Raw genomic sequence first — 17,928 nt, 5'->3', positions numbered from 1 at the left:
AGGCTTATGTGCAGCCTTTGCTGTGGCAGAATTGAAACCCATCTGTGGGGAAAAGATAGGTCTGATTTATCACCCCTCGTTTATAGTGCATATTCTATTTGTAAATCCCACAAACAATGTTTTCTCCTGTTACCAACCCTCTTTTCTCTCTCTCTTTTGCCCACACACATGCACACAAGATGGCAAAAACAGTGAAAGTGACTGCTACAGTGAAAATCAAATACAGCAGTCCACACTGGCACAGTCATAGTGGGCGATAAATTGCCGACTAGTCAGTACACAAACAAAGGGGACCACTCTTCACTCAGAAAGCAATGGCTATGGAGCAGCTGGAGGAAGATGGCATGGCATTACAAACAGGAGACAATCATGCTGTTACATCCATCCACAAAACCTTATTCTGTTTCTCTTTCTCTTTCTCACAGACACATACTGCAAGACCGTTGCCCACCAATTTAGAACCAGAGGAGTGGGTGTGGGCAGGCAGCAATTCACCAGTATAGGAAATACAAGAAATCTGTTTGGCTTCTTTTTCATGCAGGGAAAACACTACAGACGCGGCAGAATGACTGTGGCTTTTCCCACTGTAATTACATGTGGTTTTCTATACTTTAAATATACACTTGCATAGGCATTTGCAACCATTGCCCTACTTCCTCTGCTGTTCTCATATTATTAAAGCCAAAGTTTTCATTGCACAGTATGTTGGAGCCAAGAAAGGAATACACTGTTCCAAAACCTCAATGTTCTCCTTTTTTTACCTTCAAATGCTCTAAGCTTTAAAGACTTGCAAGGTTGAGTTTGTCAGAAGTCATTAATACAAAATATCTTTGGATGATCTTAGTGTCTGTGATTTTGCTCAATAATCAATCTTTATTTGCAGAACTGGACCAATGTGTCATAATGAAACTTTTCCTACTATAACCCTGAATTATGCACACATCAAATGTGAGTTGAAAAAGATTATGACAGATGCGATCCTGTACTGGGTGGCAGACGGGGGGGGGGGCACACCTCAGGGAAAGCAGAGGGCTCAAACGCAAGGCACATGTTGGAATGATATTCTAGATTAACTGTGCGGAAACCGCCACAGGGACCAAAGCAGAGCTCAAGTCTAGATTGCAGATGAATTCATACGATGGCAAGAAACACAAGTGTACAGCAGACATAGAATTGGAAGTAGAGATTGCTGCTCTGTATACCAATGATTCTGTGCAAGCTTAAACACCATGCTATTATGTATTCATGCCACATTAACCTATAACATGAACACATTATGCTAGTCTGACTTCTGCTGGACAATACCTGCCATTACAACCATGTCCTTGAACCTAGCACACAAATTCTCATATACATATCTCCAGCAAACATGTCCCTCTTTTGTACTGGTAAATAAATGCAAAAAGTGTATATATAATGACTGAAAAAAGTGGCTGTGATTACAAAGATCTATTGTAATGCTCACTTTAAAAGCATAAAGCTACATCATAATAAAAACAAAATATTAAGCCAGTTAACAACTGTGCTTTTATTTAACCTATTTACAAAGGATACAAAACTGTTATCTGATGAATGTTTAGTTCACACCACGTATACTTCTAACAATTTCTTTTGAATTTTAACATTTCCATTTGAAACTAGAACATACATCAGACAGGGAGAGTGGCTGCTGCTCCAGGTGATGCCCGGAGTTACTGAAACCATGACATCTTATGTTGACTGTTTCATTTATGGTGAAGTTTTGTCCAGTTTGCTGCTTCTTTGCGTCCTTGTTTCAACCCCTTTAAAAAAAGAAGCCAGTGATGTTAATATTGCTCCCCTTAAAAGAAAAATAATAAAATAAATAAATCAAGGACTCTACATATTGTGAAACAGGAGGCTAATAAAAAAATGCTCTTGTAGCAAAAACATTAAAAAAAGCTTAAAAATTACCATGAACACCCAAAGCTCTTCACTACATAATGCAAGACTGAACCTGTAAATAAGAGCTGTAAATCACTTTTATAACCAGTTAGTTTCTGTGCACATACCAGATAGTATCCTGTGTGATATCCACTCATGTACCAGGAGATAAGCACGCTGCCCAAGGCCTCGTCATCCACCAGGTCAGGGCTCATCGGTGGAGGTGGAGGGATCATCTGAGGCACACATATCAAAAGGAGAGAAAGCGCAATCAGACAGCAGACAATTTAGACTGACGACATCAGTTGGCAGCTACCCTGGTAGACTAGTAAATGTGTCTATGTACAGTGGAGATTGTAATGCCTACTACTCGAGTAAAACAATATCTGCTGAAACTTCTGCATTAGCATATTTTTCAACTCACTGGAGGACCAAAAGCCATCATCGGGGGCCATGGAGGAGGTATTGGTCCGTGACCACAAGATCGTCTGCTCCCACCTTGCTAGAGGACACAAAACACAAACAAAAGGTTGAAAACAACACTGTGATGTTAGTATTACCAAATACACAGTACCCCAGATCATTTTGCTTAAAAAGAAGGTTAATGGATTAACAGCCATCTTTAGTGTACTGTACCTGACATAAAATGAATGCAGTCTGGGGTTGTTCACTTCTTTAATAAAAACAACTTCCACATATGCAATAATATATATATTTTTAAAAAAACATTTTCCTTTTTTAATGACTCTACACAGTTATGTCAATAGAGGTGGTAGAACTATTAAACAGCAGTTCAATTTATTGCAATCCAATACAACACCCCTGTGATAAATGCCAAGAGGTTGTGGTTTATATTGCATTTTTATTGCTCACATTGTTACTTTTTAATATTACTTTAGCTGCAGCAAATAAGTCGAAATTGACTTAAACTCACATTAATAATGCATGAAAACAGTCTATTAGCAATTAATTTTGTCCACTGACTAATAAATAAAGGTCTTTCTCCTTACCTGTCTGAAAGCATGTGAGGGAGGTGGACCTTGAGGAAACCCAGGGAAGCCGGGAGCCCACATAGGGGGAGGTCCTTTGTGGGCCTTGGATTTCTGTGCTTTGCTGTGTGGCTCTTGTTTGTGTTGGTTTGGTGTGGTTGACCTGTCACTCTCCTCTGTTGACGACTCTGCTTCATTTACCTTAATGGGAGAGACATAACCCTTGAGTCTTGATCTGTGTTGCTTGTTAATTTCTCATTTGTGATCTGTATATTTCTAACATGTAAGATCAAATCTGGTGTCAACTCTATCAAGGAATTATGGTGACTTTCTTGTAAATGTTAGAAAAATATTACCAAGTTTGAGTTGCCTCACTGCTAATGTGATATATAAATATATATTTTTAAAGAACGATGACCATAGCTCCCATTCACAGTGAACAGCAAAATATGAACCTGAACTATGTGAAAGAGGTTTATCAGTATTGAAAATGTAAAATGTTCAATCTGAAAAGGATTTTTCCTTTGACTCTGATTGCAAAACCTAATGTTTACAGCAAGAAACTTCAGTCAGGCAAGCAAACTCTGCTGTTTGGGCAGGACATGACACTATATCTTCGACATTTAGCTTGAGGGAATTTAATAAACAAACCACTTACCGAAACCGACTTAAGATGCAATGTGCATTACAATTAGCCAGTTAGATAAGCAGGTAAGAAAAACATACAATCAAATGCAACAAATACCATATATTGTATTACATAAATATAGATAATTATTTTCCCAACTGTACCTTGGCATTTGTTTCCTCGTCACCCTCAGAAATCTCTGAAAGCAGGTCTTCAAGCTTCTGCTCCTCCTCGTTGCCATATCCTGTATAAACAACTATACAAGTGCCCTTCTTCTCGTTTATGGAGGCGATGGTGGCTGAATAGATTTGGCCATCCTGAGACCAGTAAGCACTGCACGAGTCCCCGACCTGCCACTGTGACACAACATAAATTAGATCAAGTGGATGAAGCACATATTTAGATTAGTGACATATGTTGTGAAGACACTGAAACCATCTCTTGTGCCAAAATACACTCTACATCTGTGATGTGATGGAGATCGCCACAAATTTTGGAAGAAATTACTGAACTCTGTATATTTCTCTGTATTTTTTAATTTCCAGTTCCACACCTCTTTATCTGGTGGTGGGTTGCTTCTTTTCCTGCTCTGGTTCTTTTTGTTGTTCTTGCGTTTCTTTCCTGGTTGGTTTTTCTTGCAGGTCTGAGGCTCATCTTCACCCTTAAGGGCACTCTGACCAAACAAAACAAGCCCAGAGACATAAGTGGCGAATACAAACAGACGTTGTACATGCACACATACTGTAATGCACCTGTTTTACCTTGAATGATGTGACTGCCTTGTCATAAGCCTTTATCAGTGCCGTGTCATCCCATATATCAGAGTCATCGCTCTGAAACATTGAACAACAGATTTAAAGCCTCTGCAGATGAACAATACATTATTGCACAAGACATCCCCAATCAATGCACAGCAGGACAAGTCAGGACTGAAGGATTATGGACATTATCCTCTCAGGCCAATATTACAGCGCACATAATTAGTGTTTTGCAGTTGACTTGTGTTCTGACTGAACATGTTGACCTTTGCATCCCCATACACCGAGGAAGGGATATAACAGCCAAAGTGCAAAATCTTTTTGGAGCTAAAGCAAATTCACACTAACTCATTTAATGTCTCTTCACCCCTAAGGCCCTGTATTTTTTTTTTTAAAAAGGCGATATGTTGATGTGTTTTCATTTTTTCTGTTCTTTCATGTTTCCCAACTTCGTTGAACTGAGCGCTGGTCTGTAGCTTAGCCTACTAGCTCGCCATCGCCACCGGACCCACTCCGGTGTGGAAACGTTCACGCGTGTTCGTCTTGTGCTCGGTGGTGCATCGTAACTAACCTGTCCAGTTCCGCGCGTAAACAGCACCTCTTTGCACCCATTCGCCATGTGGAGAGGCTCAGACTTCACCGCTAAACACCAAATGCTAAACACCAACGTGCGTCGGAAATGATGGCGTAAGACAGCGATAGTGACGTATTTATCTCGCGACGTTGTGGTTGGCCTGGCAACGACAGTAGCTAGTAGCTGACTTCGCTAAGACTCGCAGTTGGCGATAAACAAAGGGAGTTGTTGCGGATTAGTGTTGTTTTCCTCATTCAGACAGCACCGGGCATCTTGATCTGTCACTCGCTGAAGATGATTGACGCCTGTCTAGGTTCGCAGGGTGCAAAAGTTGTGGTCGCCACATCGGGCGATGAGGAGCACCCTCCAGAAAACATCACCGATGGGTGAGTACTGCTTGATTTAATGCTCCCTAAACACATCAGATCAGTGTTAATATCTCATGTTTATTTGCTTTCACCCAGAAAAACGAATACATTCTGGATGTCCACCGGGATGTTTCCTCAAGAGTTCATCATTCGCTTTGCTGAGCCGACGAGTGTTTTTGCTGTGACAGTGGACAGCTACAATGGTAAGGGATGATCGGGTAACACATACCTTTACTGTCAAATAAATGGTCTGAGTAGTCAAACAAACCATTTTTGTCTGCATTACCTGCCACAGACAGATATTACTCATTTTGATAACAATCAAACTGCTGCTATTAACACTTAATGTCTGTTTATTAACAAAGTCTGCATTACACTTTGCAAACCTACTTTTTAAAAATCCCTTACATTGAAAACATCTGAACACATTATAGTAAATGATTTTTCAAAATATGTTAGAACTTACATTTTAAAATTACAGGACAAACACTATCAGCTATATCTTAATTCCTTTTTGTTCTGTCATGTCTTATATTTCAGAGTGAAGTAAATATTTCAAGACTGGCTCTGTTTTTTTTCTGTTGCAGTCAAGCATCTAAAGATAGAAAAGAATGCGACACAAAATGTTTCTCAGTTTGAGTTTGTTGCAGAGAAAGGTAAGGGTGGCATCTGTTTGCACATTTGTTTTAAATGCCAAAGAGCTGGGATTAACAAGTTTGGCTGTGTTGCAGAGTTTGAAAATACAGAGGGACATCTACAGTCAAATGCTATTTCAGTAAGTGAAAGTGAAAATGTTATTATGTGACACGTGGCATGAAATAAACAGGTAAAATATCTACTCTACTTTGTTTTCTCTTTCAGCTAAATGGAGGCAGTGTAACTCACCTTCGTTTTATCATCACCGCAGGATATGATCACTTTGTTTCAGTGCACAGAGTCAGCATACAAAACTGACATACTTGATTATTGTGAATTAAAGCCTCATAATATAGGCTCATTTATATACTATGATTATTGTAAATATGAATAGATTCCATTTTATAGTCAAGGTGTTTTTATGATGCACACAGTGACAAAATAAAAATAAAATAAATCAAATAATTTCATTCTTTTAGTCTAATTAGGGAAGTTTTGCAGACAAGGCATATGGTTGAAACCTGCGCTGCATTTTTAAATCTGGTCTTTAATGTTGAAGTTGGCTTCAACCCATTTCTTGGTTTATTTAATATTATGGATTCACTTATGGGACACATTCAACTGTTCCTTTTCCTAATTTCGGAATCTGATAGTTGGCAAAGCTTTAGAATAACGGAGTGAAATTGTAGTGAATGGTAGCATTACTTACAATGGAAGTTTCTCTGTGTGAGAGATAGAGTTAATTACCTAATTTTAAGCAGCAGGGGCCTAAATTGGCACCAGTACAGCCCTCCCCATGAGCAGAATTTGACATCCCTATAGAAATGGGGTACTGTGGGTGATGCAGCTTGGGGGATGGGGAACCAGATGGTTTCCAGGCCAACCAGCAAATCTCTAAAGACTGCAGGTCTATTCACACAAAGTATTCAAGCCACCTCTTATACACACACACACACATACACACAATTGCACACCAACATTAACTCCTATCCATCTTCTTTGCCATTTTAACTTGTCAGTAGCAAAGGCTTCAGCAGTGTGTGAGGACCCTTTGGGACTCCCTCCCCAATTACTTTGCTGACTGTAGAGGAACTTGGGGATTAGCTGGAGCTATGTTTTCTGTAACTTGGTCTGCATGCAAGACTCTGAATAAACCAATAAAAATATGAAATACATGCCAGAATTACTAGCCTCCTGATATTTCAGAGTGACTAATTGCTTAGGTGCATGGTTGGGATATAGCGTATTTGAGTATGTGAGTGTGCAATGAGTAATGATGGCAAGGTAGGAAGTGATACAGGGTTATTAACTCATCTATTATTTAATGATATTGAATATTTATTATAATGTTTGTGGTGAGGGTCATGACATGAACTGAAGAGCAATTCTTGAACCCAATTCGTAGGTGTGCAATTATTTATTTTTACCTTATTTCAATGTGTGAATTTATTACATTTGTTATTTTCTCTGAATATGTAACCAGGGATTCATTTTTTGGTATCTTGAACGTGGTCTTTGCAAATGCGCCTGCCCATTACTAATGAATTCAGGCCCTTTTGTGCTTGGCTGTCAACCGATCAGGAAAATCACAGCAGGATATGAGTGCATTATTATCATGTCACTGCAGGGGCAGGGCTAAATTATCACCCAGCATCTTCTGACGACTGCCTAACTGCTGTCCAATCACACTGAGACATCTGTTTGCTGGACCACAACTCTCTCTGTTCAGCTGAGTTTACAAAGAGATGTATATCACCCATCCACCCCAATCCTCCCCCAGTTCCCCCTTCAAAAACCCTAATATGCTGCCATATGCTGTAATCGACAAGATAAAATGATTTTATAACTATTCTGCTGCTAAAATAAATTAGACATAGCTGTATGTTTTCCACAAACCACAAGAAATATATATTGCAGCAAGGTTTTCGGTTTATTGTCTACAAGTTTAACTCCCCATATAGTTATTTTGAAGAAGAAATCCACCCACCAAACCAGCTCTTTTATTTTCGTTATTGTCAAATTAATGACTTTGAATTTCATGTTATCTATTCTGTGTGGTCTTCTTTTCACTGACAACGGGTCTTAATTTGATTTTAGTTTTGATTTGGTTCAATCAGCTTAGTTATGATAGAACCTGGGCGGGAAAGAGCTGCTGAGGAAAGAAACACTATCAAAAGGCCAAATTTAGATGATTAGATGGAAGAGGAAAACAATCTTCTTATTATTTAAGTCCAAGAAGAATGGTGAATGATAATGAGGGAGTGACAAAATTGCAGCTGAAGACAGCTTCGATTATATGTCAACAGCATTTATATTTATACTTGAATCAAGAATAAAGTAGCATTTGCTTGTGAAATTGTGTAATAAACACTAACAAGTGACAAACAGTTTTTTTTTAATCTAAAACCTTAATACATACTATGCAACAAAATGTGATAAATGCATTTAGTTGCATTGTATGTTCTTGGATGTTTGCTTTAAAAAGCCATTTATCTTTTGACATGAATTGCATTAAAGGGCAGTTGCAGTTTTCAATATGTGATATATAAAAGTATTCAATATTTGCAGATTATATGTATGTATGCTATTTTAACATATAAACCTGTTCACTTTTGATAGAATGCCACAATAGAAGTAAAAGTACCATAGCTGCAGTATAAACACTACACATTATTGATACTGAATGTCACTGGTTACAGCACCTCATGTTGGATTACCTTTAGCCTGTCTGCCTCCAAATCTCTCCTGACGTATTGGTGGGCAGCTGAGCCATATCAAACCGCCTCATTACAGATATTGCCACACATATTAACCAGCAGTGTATGCATATACTTTTGCTTGACAGTATATGTGAGCACCTGGGCATTGAGTGGGATAGTGGTAGTTTAATTTTTGCTTCACAAATGACTTGTGCAAAGTTGAAAAGCTCCAAAATGGTAGAGCCAAATGGCCAGGACTGCTACTAGGAGGGATTGTTTGTCTCCAGGTGGAACAGTGCCAACTAACCCTCATGAAATTGGATGAACAATGTAGACACAGAGATAGAAATTATTGGGAGCTTAACCCCAGTCCTTTTGTTTTCCTTTTAATGTACTTGGTTTTATTATATATTATTGAGTCCCCTTTAATCTCCCTCCTTTTAAAAACACAACATGAAGTGAGTCCCAAAATTTGCATTTGTCCTTGGTATGTGTCAGAGGTGTTCTCTTAAATATGCTGAACTGTACTGTGTGCATTTCTGTATCAGGAATTAATATTACAATCTAATGAGTGCCCCATTCTCTGCATGGTCCAGACATATGGTTTGTCTAAACACAATGACAACAATAATGAAAACATACTCATGACCTAATAAAATATATTAACTGCACTTTTGTCTACGTGCATATTGACTAATGTGTTTACCGTTACACTGTAGCTCAGGAGCTCAGTATCATTATGATGACTTTAAGTATTTTTTGTAACTATAACAAATATTCAGAGCTTATGGTTTAAAATCTTATGGTTTTAAATAATTTCCATGCACACATCCCTATTGAATGGACAATGTGAAATCATACAGCAATGTGAATATGCAGGGAAATGTAAATTAAGTTTCAGAACTAAAGGCTCACAATAGATGATATATATATATATACGTGTTATTTTTCATGCTGGAAGGGATAAATGTTAAGTTACAATCATGTTCATTACATGTTACCACAAGATATAACTGTGAGTCTAGTATTGTGTAGCCTGCACCAATTAAGAACTAATAAGCTGTGTTTAAACTACAAACGACACGACTTGACCGATGGCAGCATGTTATAAAAATAAAATTCATTCTATTTTGAACATTAAATAACTTAGTATTTACTTATAAACAAGTAATAACTGTGACCTGGACACAAAATACAGTAAATTATGTACTTTCTATTAAAACACACTTCTAAAACACTAATTAGCAGTGGATGGGCTCCAGTTGTTGTGATGTTGCATGTGATGCTGAGACTCATATAAGTCTCTGGTGAAAAAACTGTGAAGTGAGGGTGTCAGTTTTACCAACAGCGTGTGTGTGTGTGTGTGTGCGCGTGTGTGCGCGTGTGGGTGCTCCCATCAAATTTCTGTGGCAATAACATCGTCATACGTTTGTAACCCTGAGCTGTAGGTGAGGTCCATGCCTAGGTCTGTCCGGCTCTCCAGTTCAACTGTCAACTCCTTCAGGATCCGCTCCAGGTCCTGGTTCTTCTTATGCATCTGCAGGTAGTTGATCTGGAGCTGCTTCTGGTACTTGATGACCCTGTTTTTCTCTTTGTTCCATGTCTGCCTCTCCTGCTCGAAGCTGTTGGCCAGTCTCTCTTGAGCGTCCTTCTCCTCCCTGAGCTGCTGTTTCAGTCTCTCCACTTCTCTCTGGAGTGGTTCTGTGGACATGTGTTCCTTGTTCTCCCCCTGGCTTTGGGTGGGCGAGTCTGAGCCTTGGATTAGTCTTTCCAAGAGTTGAGTTGTGGCACGGGCTTCAAGATGCAAACCATGTTGCAGCCTCTGTTCTTTGGCTGTGGCCAGATCCTGTTTCATTCCCTGAATGTCTTTCTCCAGTTTGCCCACTTTCTCTCTCAGCAAATCAGCCTCATTCTTCTTGCGCTGGAGTTCATTTTGGCACACCTGGATTAAAGGTGTAGATAAGCAGCAATTAACAAGATTCTTTTGACTGATATGACAGGTCTAATTATGTGAAACATTAAGTAAGCTCACTTATTAAGACTCTGATTATATGTCTACTAAAACACGTTGACAGCAGTCTGAAGGTCGAGGGTAGCTTATAACAGCAGACATTGTTATTTAATTAAAGGTACTTTCATCCTACAGTATAAGCACTCTGTGGGCATTTTGTTCAGACATTCAGTGTTTTTTCATTCAATTAACAGACTAACCTCAACCTCTATGGTGCGAGTGTGGAGTTTGTCCTCACAGTCTTTATTCTGTTTTTCAAGCATCTCCATCTTCGTTGTGTTTTCCTTCAGTGACACCCTGAGGCTGACTATCTCATTTAGCTTGTGGTTCACATCCGCTTGGCAGTCTCTCAGTTGCTGCTTTAACAGTGAGATCTCTCCTGTCTTCTGGCACACCTACATTTAGACAATTACGAAGATGAAACATTATATTGTCTGTGATATGTACACCACTGAGCAGGACAAATTAACTTGATAAGGTTTCATATCACCTGTTGAGGTTCATTACACATCATTTTTATTGACCTAGGCTTATTTTAATTTTTACAAATATGGCCCTAGTGCATTTCTCATAACAGCAGCACACATACAATGTTTGGACACTTAAATTCGATTGTGCACACAGTCTCATAAAAATAGCACAAACTCTAAAACGGTAACTTATTTCAGTGGATATTAAATATTAAAAAAGGACCAGCAATAGCATTTATCAAAAAACATTTTTCATACCATGTGGCAAATTTAAGTTTAATATTTGCTTTCATTTTAGTGATGTTTTTGGTCTCTAGAATCAGTTTCAGTGATTAAATGCTCCTTGTATTTACCAGCTAGTCACTAACTTTGTTTATGTGCCATTTGTGTTGGGCATGTATAATTCGGTTGATTTATCAAAACATGTTTTCTGGAAATAATTACAAAACAGAGGTAAGAGAGGTGAGAATGAACCAAAGCAGTAAAGTTGCTGGCTTCAACCTAAAACAATGAGCTTAAAGGTTTGAAAAAGCTCCCTAGGGTTGAGCGGAACTGCAGAGCTGGTGCTAATTTTCTGGGCAACTCCTTTTACATTACGTGCAGTTATTTGATTCATTGTTGTTGTAGCTCATCTCACAAATTATAGGGTGCTAACTGTGTGGCTAAGGATAATATGGGTGAAGAGAGCTGTAGAGATAGCAAAGCGGCTTTATTTATTTAAGAAAAAGGGCAGCATTTTGCACTACTGAAGGAAATGTAAATGGGGAAGCTGGTATCTTTCATGATGATAATAGGTGGTGATGATAGATTTCAGTTTCTTATTAATTATGATCCAAGGGTTGGATTTTTCCTCTGGTGACATTATGTTTTTTTCATCTCAGCAGTTGTCAAGGATAATGTTGAAGACTTGTACCAGATTGTGCTGTATACTACACCGTTTCAGACCCAGCGTGTATAACACATATGACTCATGACTCACCTCCCACTGAGTTTCCTCAAGTGTTGGAGCCAACTGTGTGCTCTCCTTTTCATAGGATCGCAGTCTGAGCTCGAGAAGGTTCTTTTCACGGGTTAGTTTGGAGACATCTTCCTGAAGCCGCTCCTTCTCTGCCTGTACATATGATCATTTCTCTTTTCACTTAATCAAGCGAGTGTGTAAGGTGTGGAATTTCTGTGCATCTGATAAACCTTATTTAATTCATAGATGAATTCACTGATATAGATGAATTCACTTAAAGATAAGAGGAGGTGGGCTGACCTGGAGCTGGCTGACCTGCAGCTGGAGGGCTTGCTGGGATTTTGCAGCCATTTGAGACGCTTGTCGTAGTTTTGTGGAGCACCGCTGCTTCAGCCCTTCCATTTCCTCAGCACAGTACCTTTGTCTCTCCTTAAACAGCTGGCAGGTGTCTGCTTCCTTCTCCTCAAAACTAACCTGTTATAAGAAATCAAAATGAATAAATCCCAGAGAGTGCTGTTTAACTATTGATCTTGATTAAAAACAGCTCACGCTGTTTTTTGTTACATGGCCGATTGGTACCTGTAGCTCCTGCAGTTCAGTCTCCCTCTCCAGCAGCCTTTGTTCCAAACGTTCAATCAGTGACTCATCTGTAGTAATAGGAGACCGAATCCCGCCTGCAGTTTCAGAGAGAGGGCTTGGCTCATCTGCAGAAACTGGGATGCCAATATCCTCATTGTCCTTAGGTGCCAACCCAGGGCAGTTTAAACCAGACCTGTAGCTGCAGTCAAGGTTAGCACCATTCCCATTGACCCATGGAGGCAAATTGGGTTGTGCTCCCTTGCTGAGGTTGTTTGCGGGAGCTGAACTGACTTCACTGTGACTGACAGGGCCTGTGGAAGCACTTAGGCTGCCACTGGTGCTGTGGGTCGGCAGGCTAGACATAGAGTTACGTCCGGAGTCAGAGAGAGTTCCTGAGAGGAAAAGAGATGATACATACTTCAGTGTAATTTCTCATTTAATATGAATTATCTCATTTTACAGCACAGGTTTATTGACACAATAGAGATAAAGACCTGACAAAGTGTCTTGCTTGTGTCTAACGTCTGGGCTCCTTGCTTTCTCCAGAGGACAAAGAACGTGGTCTGGGCTGTTATGGCCCGTCTCTGTGGAGGACATTCTCCTGGGAATCACAGGCCTGAAGGCAGTGGAGCGGACCAGTGACTTCTCAGCAGAGGTCTAGAAGAATGAAATGACACACCGTCAGGGGTGCTCTTTCCCATTTTTGTTTTTTACATTCAGTGGCTCCTCTTAGCTGGCAGCATGGCAAAAAGCAAGTCCTCCTGTTAGGGAGAGTGCAAAGACCCAAGGATGAGTCACATTCTGAAACCTGAAAGTCAAAATGGCTGGCTTTATCTGAAATAAATATTGTCCCATACTGGAAGTCCGTACACGTCTGGAAAGGATAGTTCATATTTTTACATATTAGAAAAAGAACCAATAAAGCATACTGAATTGCTTCAGTACAAACTAGTAGTATTAAAAGCCACACAGCAGTAGTTGCAAATAAAATTCACTAGACTGACATTAAAGAGAAAACTCATTTCAAAAATGAACTTATACTCAACATGCCCCATCTGTGCTGTCCAAGAACATCACAAGCGGCGCCTCCTCTCCTTTCTGTCCTCTTCTCTTCCCCTCTGCATCCCACATCTCTCCCCCATGTACTGTCTGAGGGAAGATGAATAGCCTTTCTCTGTGATATTAATAAAATGAGCTACCGCTGAAGTGTAAGAACTAAAGCTTGTGAACTCAGCATTCCTTCTCACTGACTTCATGACTGGGATGCCTTTCCTCATTTTTTTTCCTCTTACTCCCTCAAACACTCTTTGGCCCTCGATCTCTCTCTTTTTCTCCTTTTTTTCTGCTCTGTCTCTTTTAAACCTGCTTCCGATTCCTCTCCTTTCCCCCCCTCCTGCCCCCGAGGAATAAAGACCTATTGAAGGAGACTCAGTTTGCCTATGTGTTCTTGGCACAGAAATGACTTCTCTTAGAAGATCAATGCATTCTTAGGTCATTAATCTGGGAGGGGGGTGATTAATAAACTGGGAAGTTTCAACACAGGTTATGAGGAATAGCTGCTACCTATTAAACTACCTGCTGTGCATGTTTTATCCTCAACTTGACTGTGACAGCTTCAAAGTCTGTTGCGGTTATGCAGTATGACTTCTTAATGGTTGTAAGAATAACCATAGCAACAGTTCCAGTAAAGTAAAGTGCAGTGGAGCTACATTTTATGAGGCTATAAAAATGGGCATAAAATCTGTATCCCAGGTAATATCTAAATCTAATATTCATATTTTTAAATATGGGACTACAACCAGCAGTATGTTAGCTTAGCTTAACCTGAGATTGGCAACACAGTTTAAAAAGCTTGTCTGGCTTTGTCCAAATGCAATAAAATGTGCCTACCTGCATCTTTAAAGCTCATTAACGAATACGGTCTAGTCTGTTTATTTTCTACAAAAACAAAAGCATAAAACTGACTACTTGCTATTTTACAGGGGGTGGGTTATGTCCCAGACCTTTTCTACCCTGGGAGCAGTAACCTCCTAGAGTCTCCATTCCTGGCCAACAAAACCCCAGATAAAATGGAGAATTGCTGTTTTAACATTTAGAGTATTAACAAATTATATATTAGTGCCTCTTCTGTTATTTTTGTTACTTTTGTACAGAGTTAGGTTAGCTGGTTAGTTAGGTTATCATCTTCTTCCTTCATAAGTTACCCAGTTACTGACTCCACTTACATGTTTACTGTACAGATGATGACACTGAGGATGATATCACTCATAGCAAGAATTCAAATACATCTAGTTCAACAAAAGGTTACATATTTCTTTAAAAATTAAGGGTTTAAGTAAAGCAGTAGAAAGAAAGATCTGATTCACCTTCTCAGTCATTTTCCCAGTCATGAGCAGCAGTTTTGGCTGCAGTTGTCCATCTGATTCCCCATCTCTAGTACCTCGTTCCTCCATTGAGCCTCTTCTGTGGTACACTGGCCTTGGTTTATGACTCACCTTATACGAAGAAGGATAAATGTTTTATCCATGAAACATACATATACAATATATTTTGTAATAGGTAAAATTATACATATGTAATTTGACAGGGCATGATCTCACTTTGATGTAAAAAAAATCTTCACTTCGTCCAGAGTGAGTGAGACCTCCAGAAGGATGAGTGGTGGACGAGGAGCCCTGAGTGAAGCCACACTTCAGTAACCCATCAAGGCTGCAGCCTCCACTTTTCCTCTGATGGTTTGTTCCCTTTTTTAACCTAGAATCGGACACATTGCAGTGTTTGCTGTTGAGGCTGTTGCCATTGACCACGCTGCTGACGCTACCCATGGTCCGGCAGGAGCAGGAGAGGGGAAGATGTGGCTGAAGTCCAGGTGGTCAAGTCACGCAGAAGTGAGGAGAAGTCACGACTCATGACCACAGAGAAGTACAGTTAGTGGCTTCATCTGTAGGACAATTATGGACAATTATGGACTGAACAAATCTAAGACAGAGATGTTGATCTCAAAAACAGAAACTTGTTTTCATGAAAGGACAAAGCCATGTTGTTTTCTTGCCATGCCATTGCAGTTTTTTAGCATTATTTAATTTAACTGTTTTCTGTATATTTCAGACATGATGTGTTGAAGCAAGTCTATTCAAATTTTGCTCACAAAGTGAAAACAGTCCTTCCTGGCACTCTGCCTGGCTTTGTGTGTCTAGATTTATGGCTCAGCTGTTCAATATGACAAATAACCCTTTGGGCACCCTTCCTCTTAACAAACTGGCAATTAGACTACTTACCGCCTGCTCAATACTGTGTGCTACCATCTGAATAACACTATGCAACCACTTTGTATGTGCTTGTCAGACAGACAGACCACTCAGAAATATTCAAATGTGTGTATGTGTGTATTCATAATGTGGCTGGAATGGCTGAAATTATGAAACATTAATATTCTGCATTTGTTCTCATCCCCCCCCTTTTAATCTATACAGACATTTATTCATAGAGTTACAAGCGAAGCCCTCTATTTACTGTCCCCACTTCCCTTTTAAAGGCACCAGGACCCCAGATGTTGCTAGTCATGATCTCAAAACCACAGGGGAAAACTCCCCTCGACAGTGACTTAGTAGCAAAAGGCTCCACACAGGCTGATTGGACTTCTGGGCCTCCCTAACCACCTGGTCCTCAGCCTTTAAGCATTTTATAATGGCCACACCAACAAAGCATGGGACTAACAGACTAACTGTAAGTCACATATTAGTGTACATTGCATTTGGCTTGAGGCTAATGCTCAATCATTGGTTATACTGTGGATTTGTAAGCATTCACATAACTGTCAGTGTCACTTCCCTGAGATGTTTGATGAGCTCGGTTGAGGAGAAAAAAAGCTGAATGAAGAAGGGAGCACTGATCAAGGCTGACACTTTTCTTTGCCCAGACAACAGTGATAAGCAACATGAGACATGTACAAAATAGATGTTTTATGATGAGGAGAGTAATGGGAACATCAGCAACAGACAGCAAGTTAGACAGAGTAACATGCATACAGAAGGAAGAAGTTTGATGGGTGTTTATGTCAGAATAAAAAGTTGGCAGTTAAAGTCTATGTAAAGTGAATACAGGAAAGGATTGAGAATCATAAATTGCATGAAGCCTTCTAATCTTGAAAGAGTCACACAGACAGCTGGAAGTCTCTCAGCCTGCTTCAGTCTTGATTTTCAATTTCAAAGGGGATAGAATAATAAATGTTATATAAAATACTGTGAATGTTATTCACATATATATGATGAAGAAGAAACATATACAAAGTTAAACATTCCTCTGTGACACTAATGCTGTTTCTAACTGCCTGGATGTCTGCCACTAAATCAAAACTCCAGCTCTCACTATCACTCTCACATATTAACATTCACCACTACTGACATGAGACTGAAGTAATCAAACAATAGATTTTACTTACTGCCAGGTAAAATTAAGCAACCCTCTGTAGAAAGGCCCCTGCAGAGTCATCTATCCAGCCCTGGAGAAACTGAACAGGCAGACGTGTGTACACACACGCAGTCTGTTTGTCTAAACCCTCGAATGAACCGGTGATAAATGCAAACCTCACACTATCATCCCAGCCAGAAGGATCTGCTAACTCTTCTGTTAGGGGGTGGGTCTTCATGCTTTTCTAGTCGGCCTGTACCCAGCTTTGCATTATAACTGACATGTAAATTCAGTTGTGTGTGTGTGTGTGGATGTGTGTCTGTGTGTCCTGGGACCTCCCGCTCCCCCCAGGGAAGCCAGTGTACAACATGTGCTTCCATAGAACTGGCGTGTGCCACTCAAGTGATTAACTCCCACCCTTCACAAAAGATCTTTTACACCCCCCTCCACCCCCGTCGTGTATCTCCCTCCTCTCCCCACTATCTCCCACAGACACCCCCCATTTGTGCATCGACTAACTCTGTAATAACCATTCATCCTTCCCTCCCTCCCTCCATCCATCCATCCCACTCAGTGCCCTGCACCCACCCTGAGCAAACTGCACTTCATCTGAAAGAGAAAGAGAAAAAAAAAAAAGGCGCTTGGCCTCTCTCGTTTCACTCTTTGTCTGTTGAAGTGTGCCGCTCTTTGTTTGGACTCTTGTGTGCCGGTTGATGTATTCTCCCCAAACAGCCCAGGACCATATTTGAGTGCTAAATAAATGACTAGTCCTCACAATGAGAGGGCTGGAGAGCTTCAGTTTTATAGTGATTTACCACCATCCCGCCTTTATGCTGTTTGTTCAGACATACACACACTGACATACACACACCTGTACACATGTACACAAATAACCAACACATTCACACAATCTCACACCCAGCACAAGTCTTCAGCATTGCACGGA

General features: G+C 40.0%; 3 protein-coding genes across 3 annotated transcripts; 1 reads left to right on the top strand and 2 right to left on the bottom strand.

Moving 5' to 3' along the window:
- Positions 1-1,508: 1,508 nt before the first annotated feature.
- On the bottom strand, positions 1,509-4,993 carry smn1 (survival of motor neuron 1, telomeric). The gene is made up of 8 exons (XM_026322687.1): positions 4,849-4,993; positions 4,281-4,352; positions 4,073-4,192; positions 3,684-3,875; positions 2,913-3,092; positions 2,327-2,404; positions 2,031-2,138; positions 1,509-1,781 (listed from the first exon to the last, which is right to left on the bottom strand). The coding sequence occupies exons 1-8, from the start codon at positions 4,894-4,896 to the stop codon at positions 1,725-1,727; spliced, it is 855 nt and encodes a 284-aa protein (XP_026178472.1). The 5' UTR covers positions 4,897-4,993; the 3' UTR covers positions 1,509-1,724.
- Positions 4,992-7,195, top strand: hspb11 (heat shock protein, alpha-crystallin-related, b11). The gene is made up of 5 exons (XM_026322689.1): positions 4,992-5,237; positions 5,316-5,422; positions 5,807-5,875; positions 5,951-5,994; positions 6,081-7,195. Exons 1-5 carry the CDS (start codon positions 5,146-5,148, stop codon positions 6,171-6,173), a joined length of 405 nt encoding a protein of 134 aa, XP_026178474.1. The 5' UTR covers positions 4,992-5,145; the 3' UTR covers positions 6,174-7,195.
- Positions 7,196-8,841: 1,646 nt separating this feature from the next.
- lzts1 (leucine zipper, putative tumor suppressor 1) lies at positions 8,842-17,167 on the bottom strand. The gene is made up of 9 exons (XM_026321780.1): positions 17,014-17,167; positions 15,173-15,513; positions 14,939-15,067; positions 13,067-13,229; positions 12,573-12,964; positions 12,294-12,467; positions 12,015-12,146; positions 10,766-10,960; positions 8,842-10,496 (listed from the first exon to the last, which is right to left on the bottom strand). The coding sequence occupies exons 2-9, from the start codon at positions 15,395-15,397 to the stop codon at positions 9,951-9,953; spliced, it is 1,956 nt and encodes a 651-aa protein (XP_026177565.1). The 5' UTR covers positions 15,398-15,513; positions 17,014-17,167; the 3' UTR covers positions 8,842-9,950.
- Positions 17,168-17,928: the final 761 nt, after the last annotated feature.

The sequence above is a fragment of the Mastacembelus armatus genome, chromosome 9, assembly GCF_900324485.2.
Source record: "Mastacembelus armatus chromosome 9, fMasArm1.2, whole genome shotgun sequence".
NCBI lineage: Eukaryota > Metazoa > Chordata > Actinopteri > Synbranchiformes > Mastacembelidae > Mastacembelus > Mastacembelus armatus.
The sequence above is the reverse complement of the archived record's forward strand: the minus strand, read 5'-3'. Positions and strand labels throughout refer to the sequence as shown.

What these genes read in the sequence shown, in the direction of transcription:
- smn1 (XM_026322687.1), bottom strand. Translation starts at nt 4,896, where the DNA reads ATGGCGAATGGGTGCAAAGAGGTGCTGTTTACGCGCGGAACTGGACAG. An exon ending in TTACGCGCGGAACTGGACAG is followed by an intron (nt 4,353 to 4,848) that starts GTTAGTTACGAT and finishes TCAATGTTTCAG; the next exon opens with AGCGATGACTCTGATATATG. An exon ending in AGGCAGTCACATCATTCAAG is followed by an intron (nt 4,193 to 4,280) that starts GTAAAACAGGTG and finishes TTGTTTGGTCAG; the next exon opens with AGTGCCCTTAAGGGTGAAGA.
- hspb11 (XM_026322689.1), top strand. Translation starts at nt 5,146, where the DNA reads ATGATTGACGCCTGTCTAGGTTCGCAGGGTGCAAAAGTTGTGGTCGCC. An exon ending in GACAGTGGACAGCTACAATG is followed by an intron (nt 5,423 to 5,806) that starts GTAAGGGATGAT and finishes TTTCTGTTGCAG; the next exon opens with TCAAGCATCTAAAGATAGAA. An exon ending in TGAGTTTGTTGCAGAGAAAG is followed by an intron (nt 5,876 to 5,950) that starts GTAAGGGTGGCA and finishes GCTGTGTTGCAG; the next exon opens with AGTTTGAAAATACAGAGGGA.
- lzts1 (XM_026321780.1), bottom strand. Translation starts at nt 15,397, where the DNA reads ATGGGTAGCGTCAGCAGCGTGGTCAATGGCAACAGCCTCAACAGCAAA. An exon ending in AAGATTTTTTTTACATCAAA is followed by an intron (nt 15,068 to 15,172) that starts GTGAGATCATGC and finishes TCTTCGTATAAG; the next exon opens with GTGAGTCATAAACCAAGGCC. An exon ending in CAAGCAAGACACTTTGTCAG is followed by an intron (nt 12,965 to 13,066) that starts GTCTTTATCTCT and finishes TTTTCCTCTCAG; the next exon opens with GAACTCTCTCTGACTCCGGA.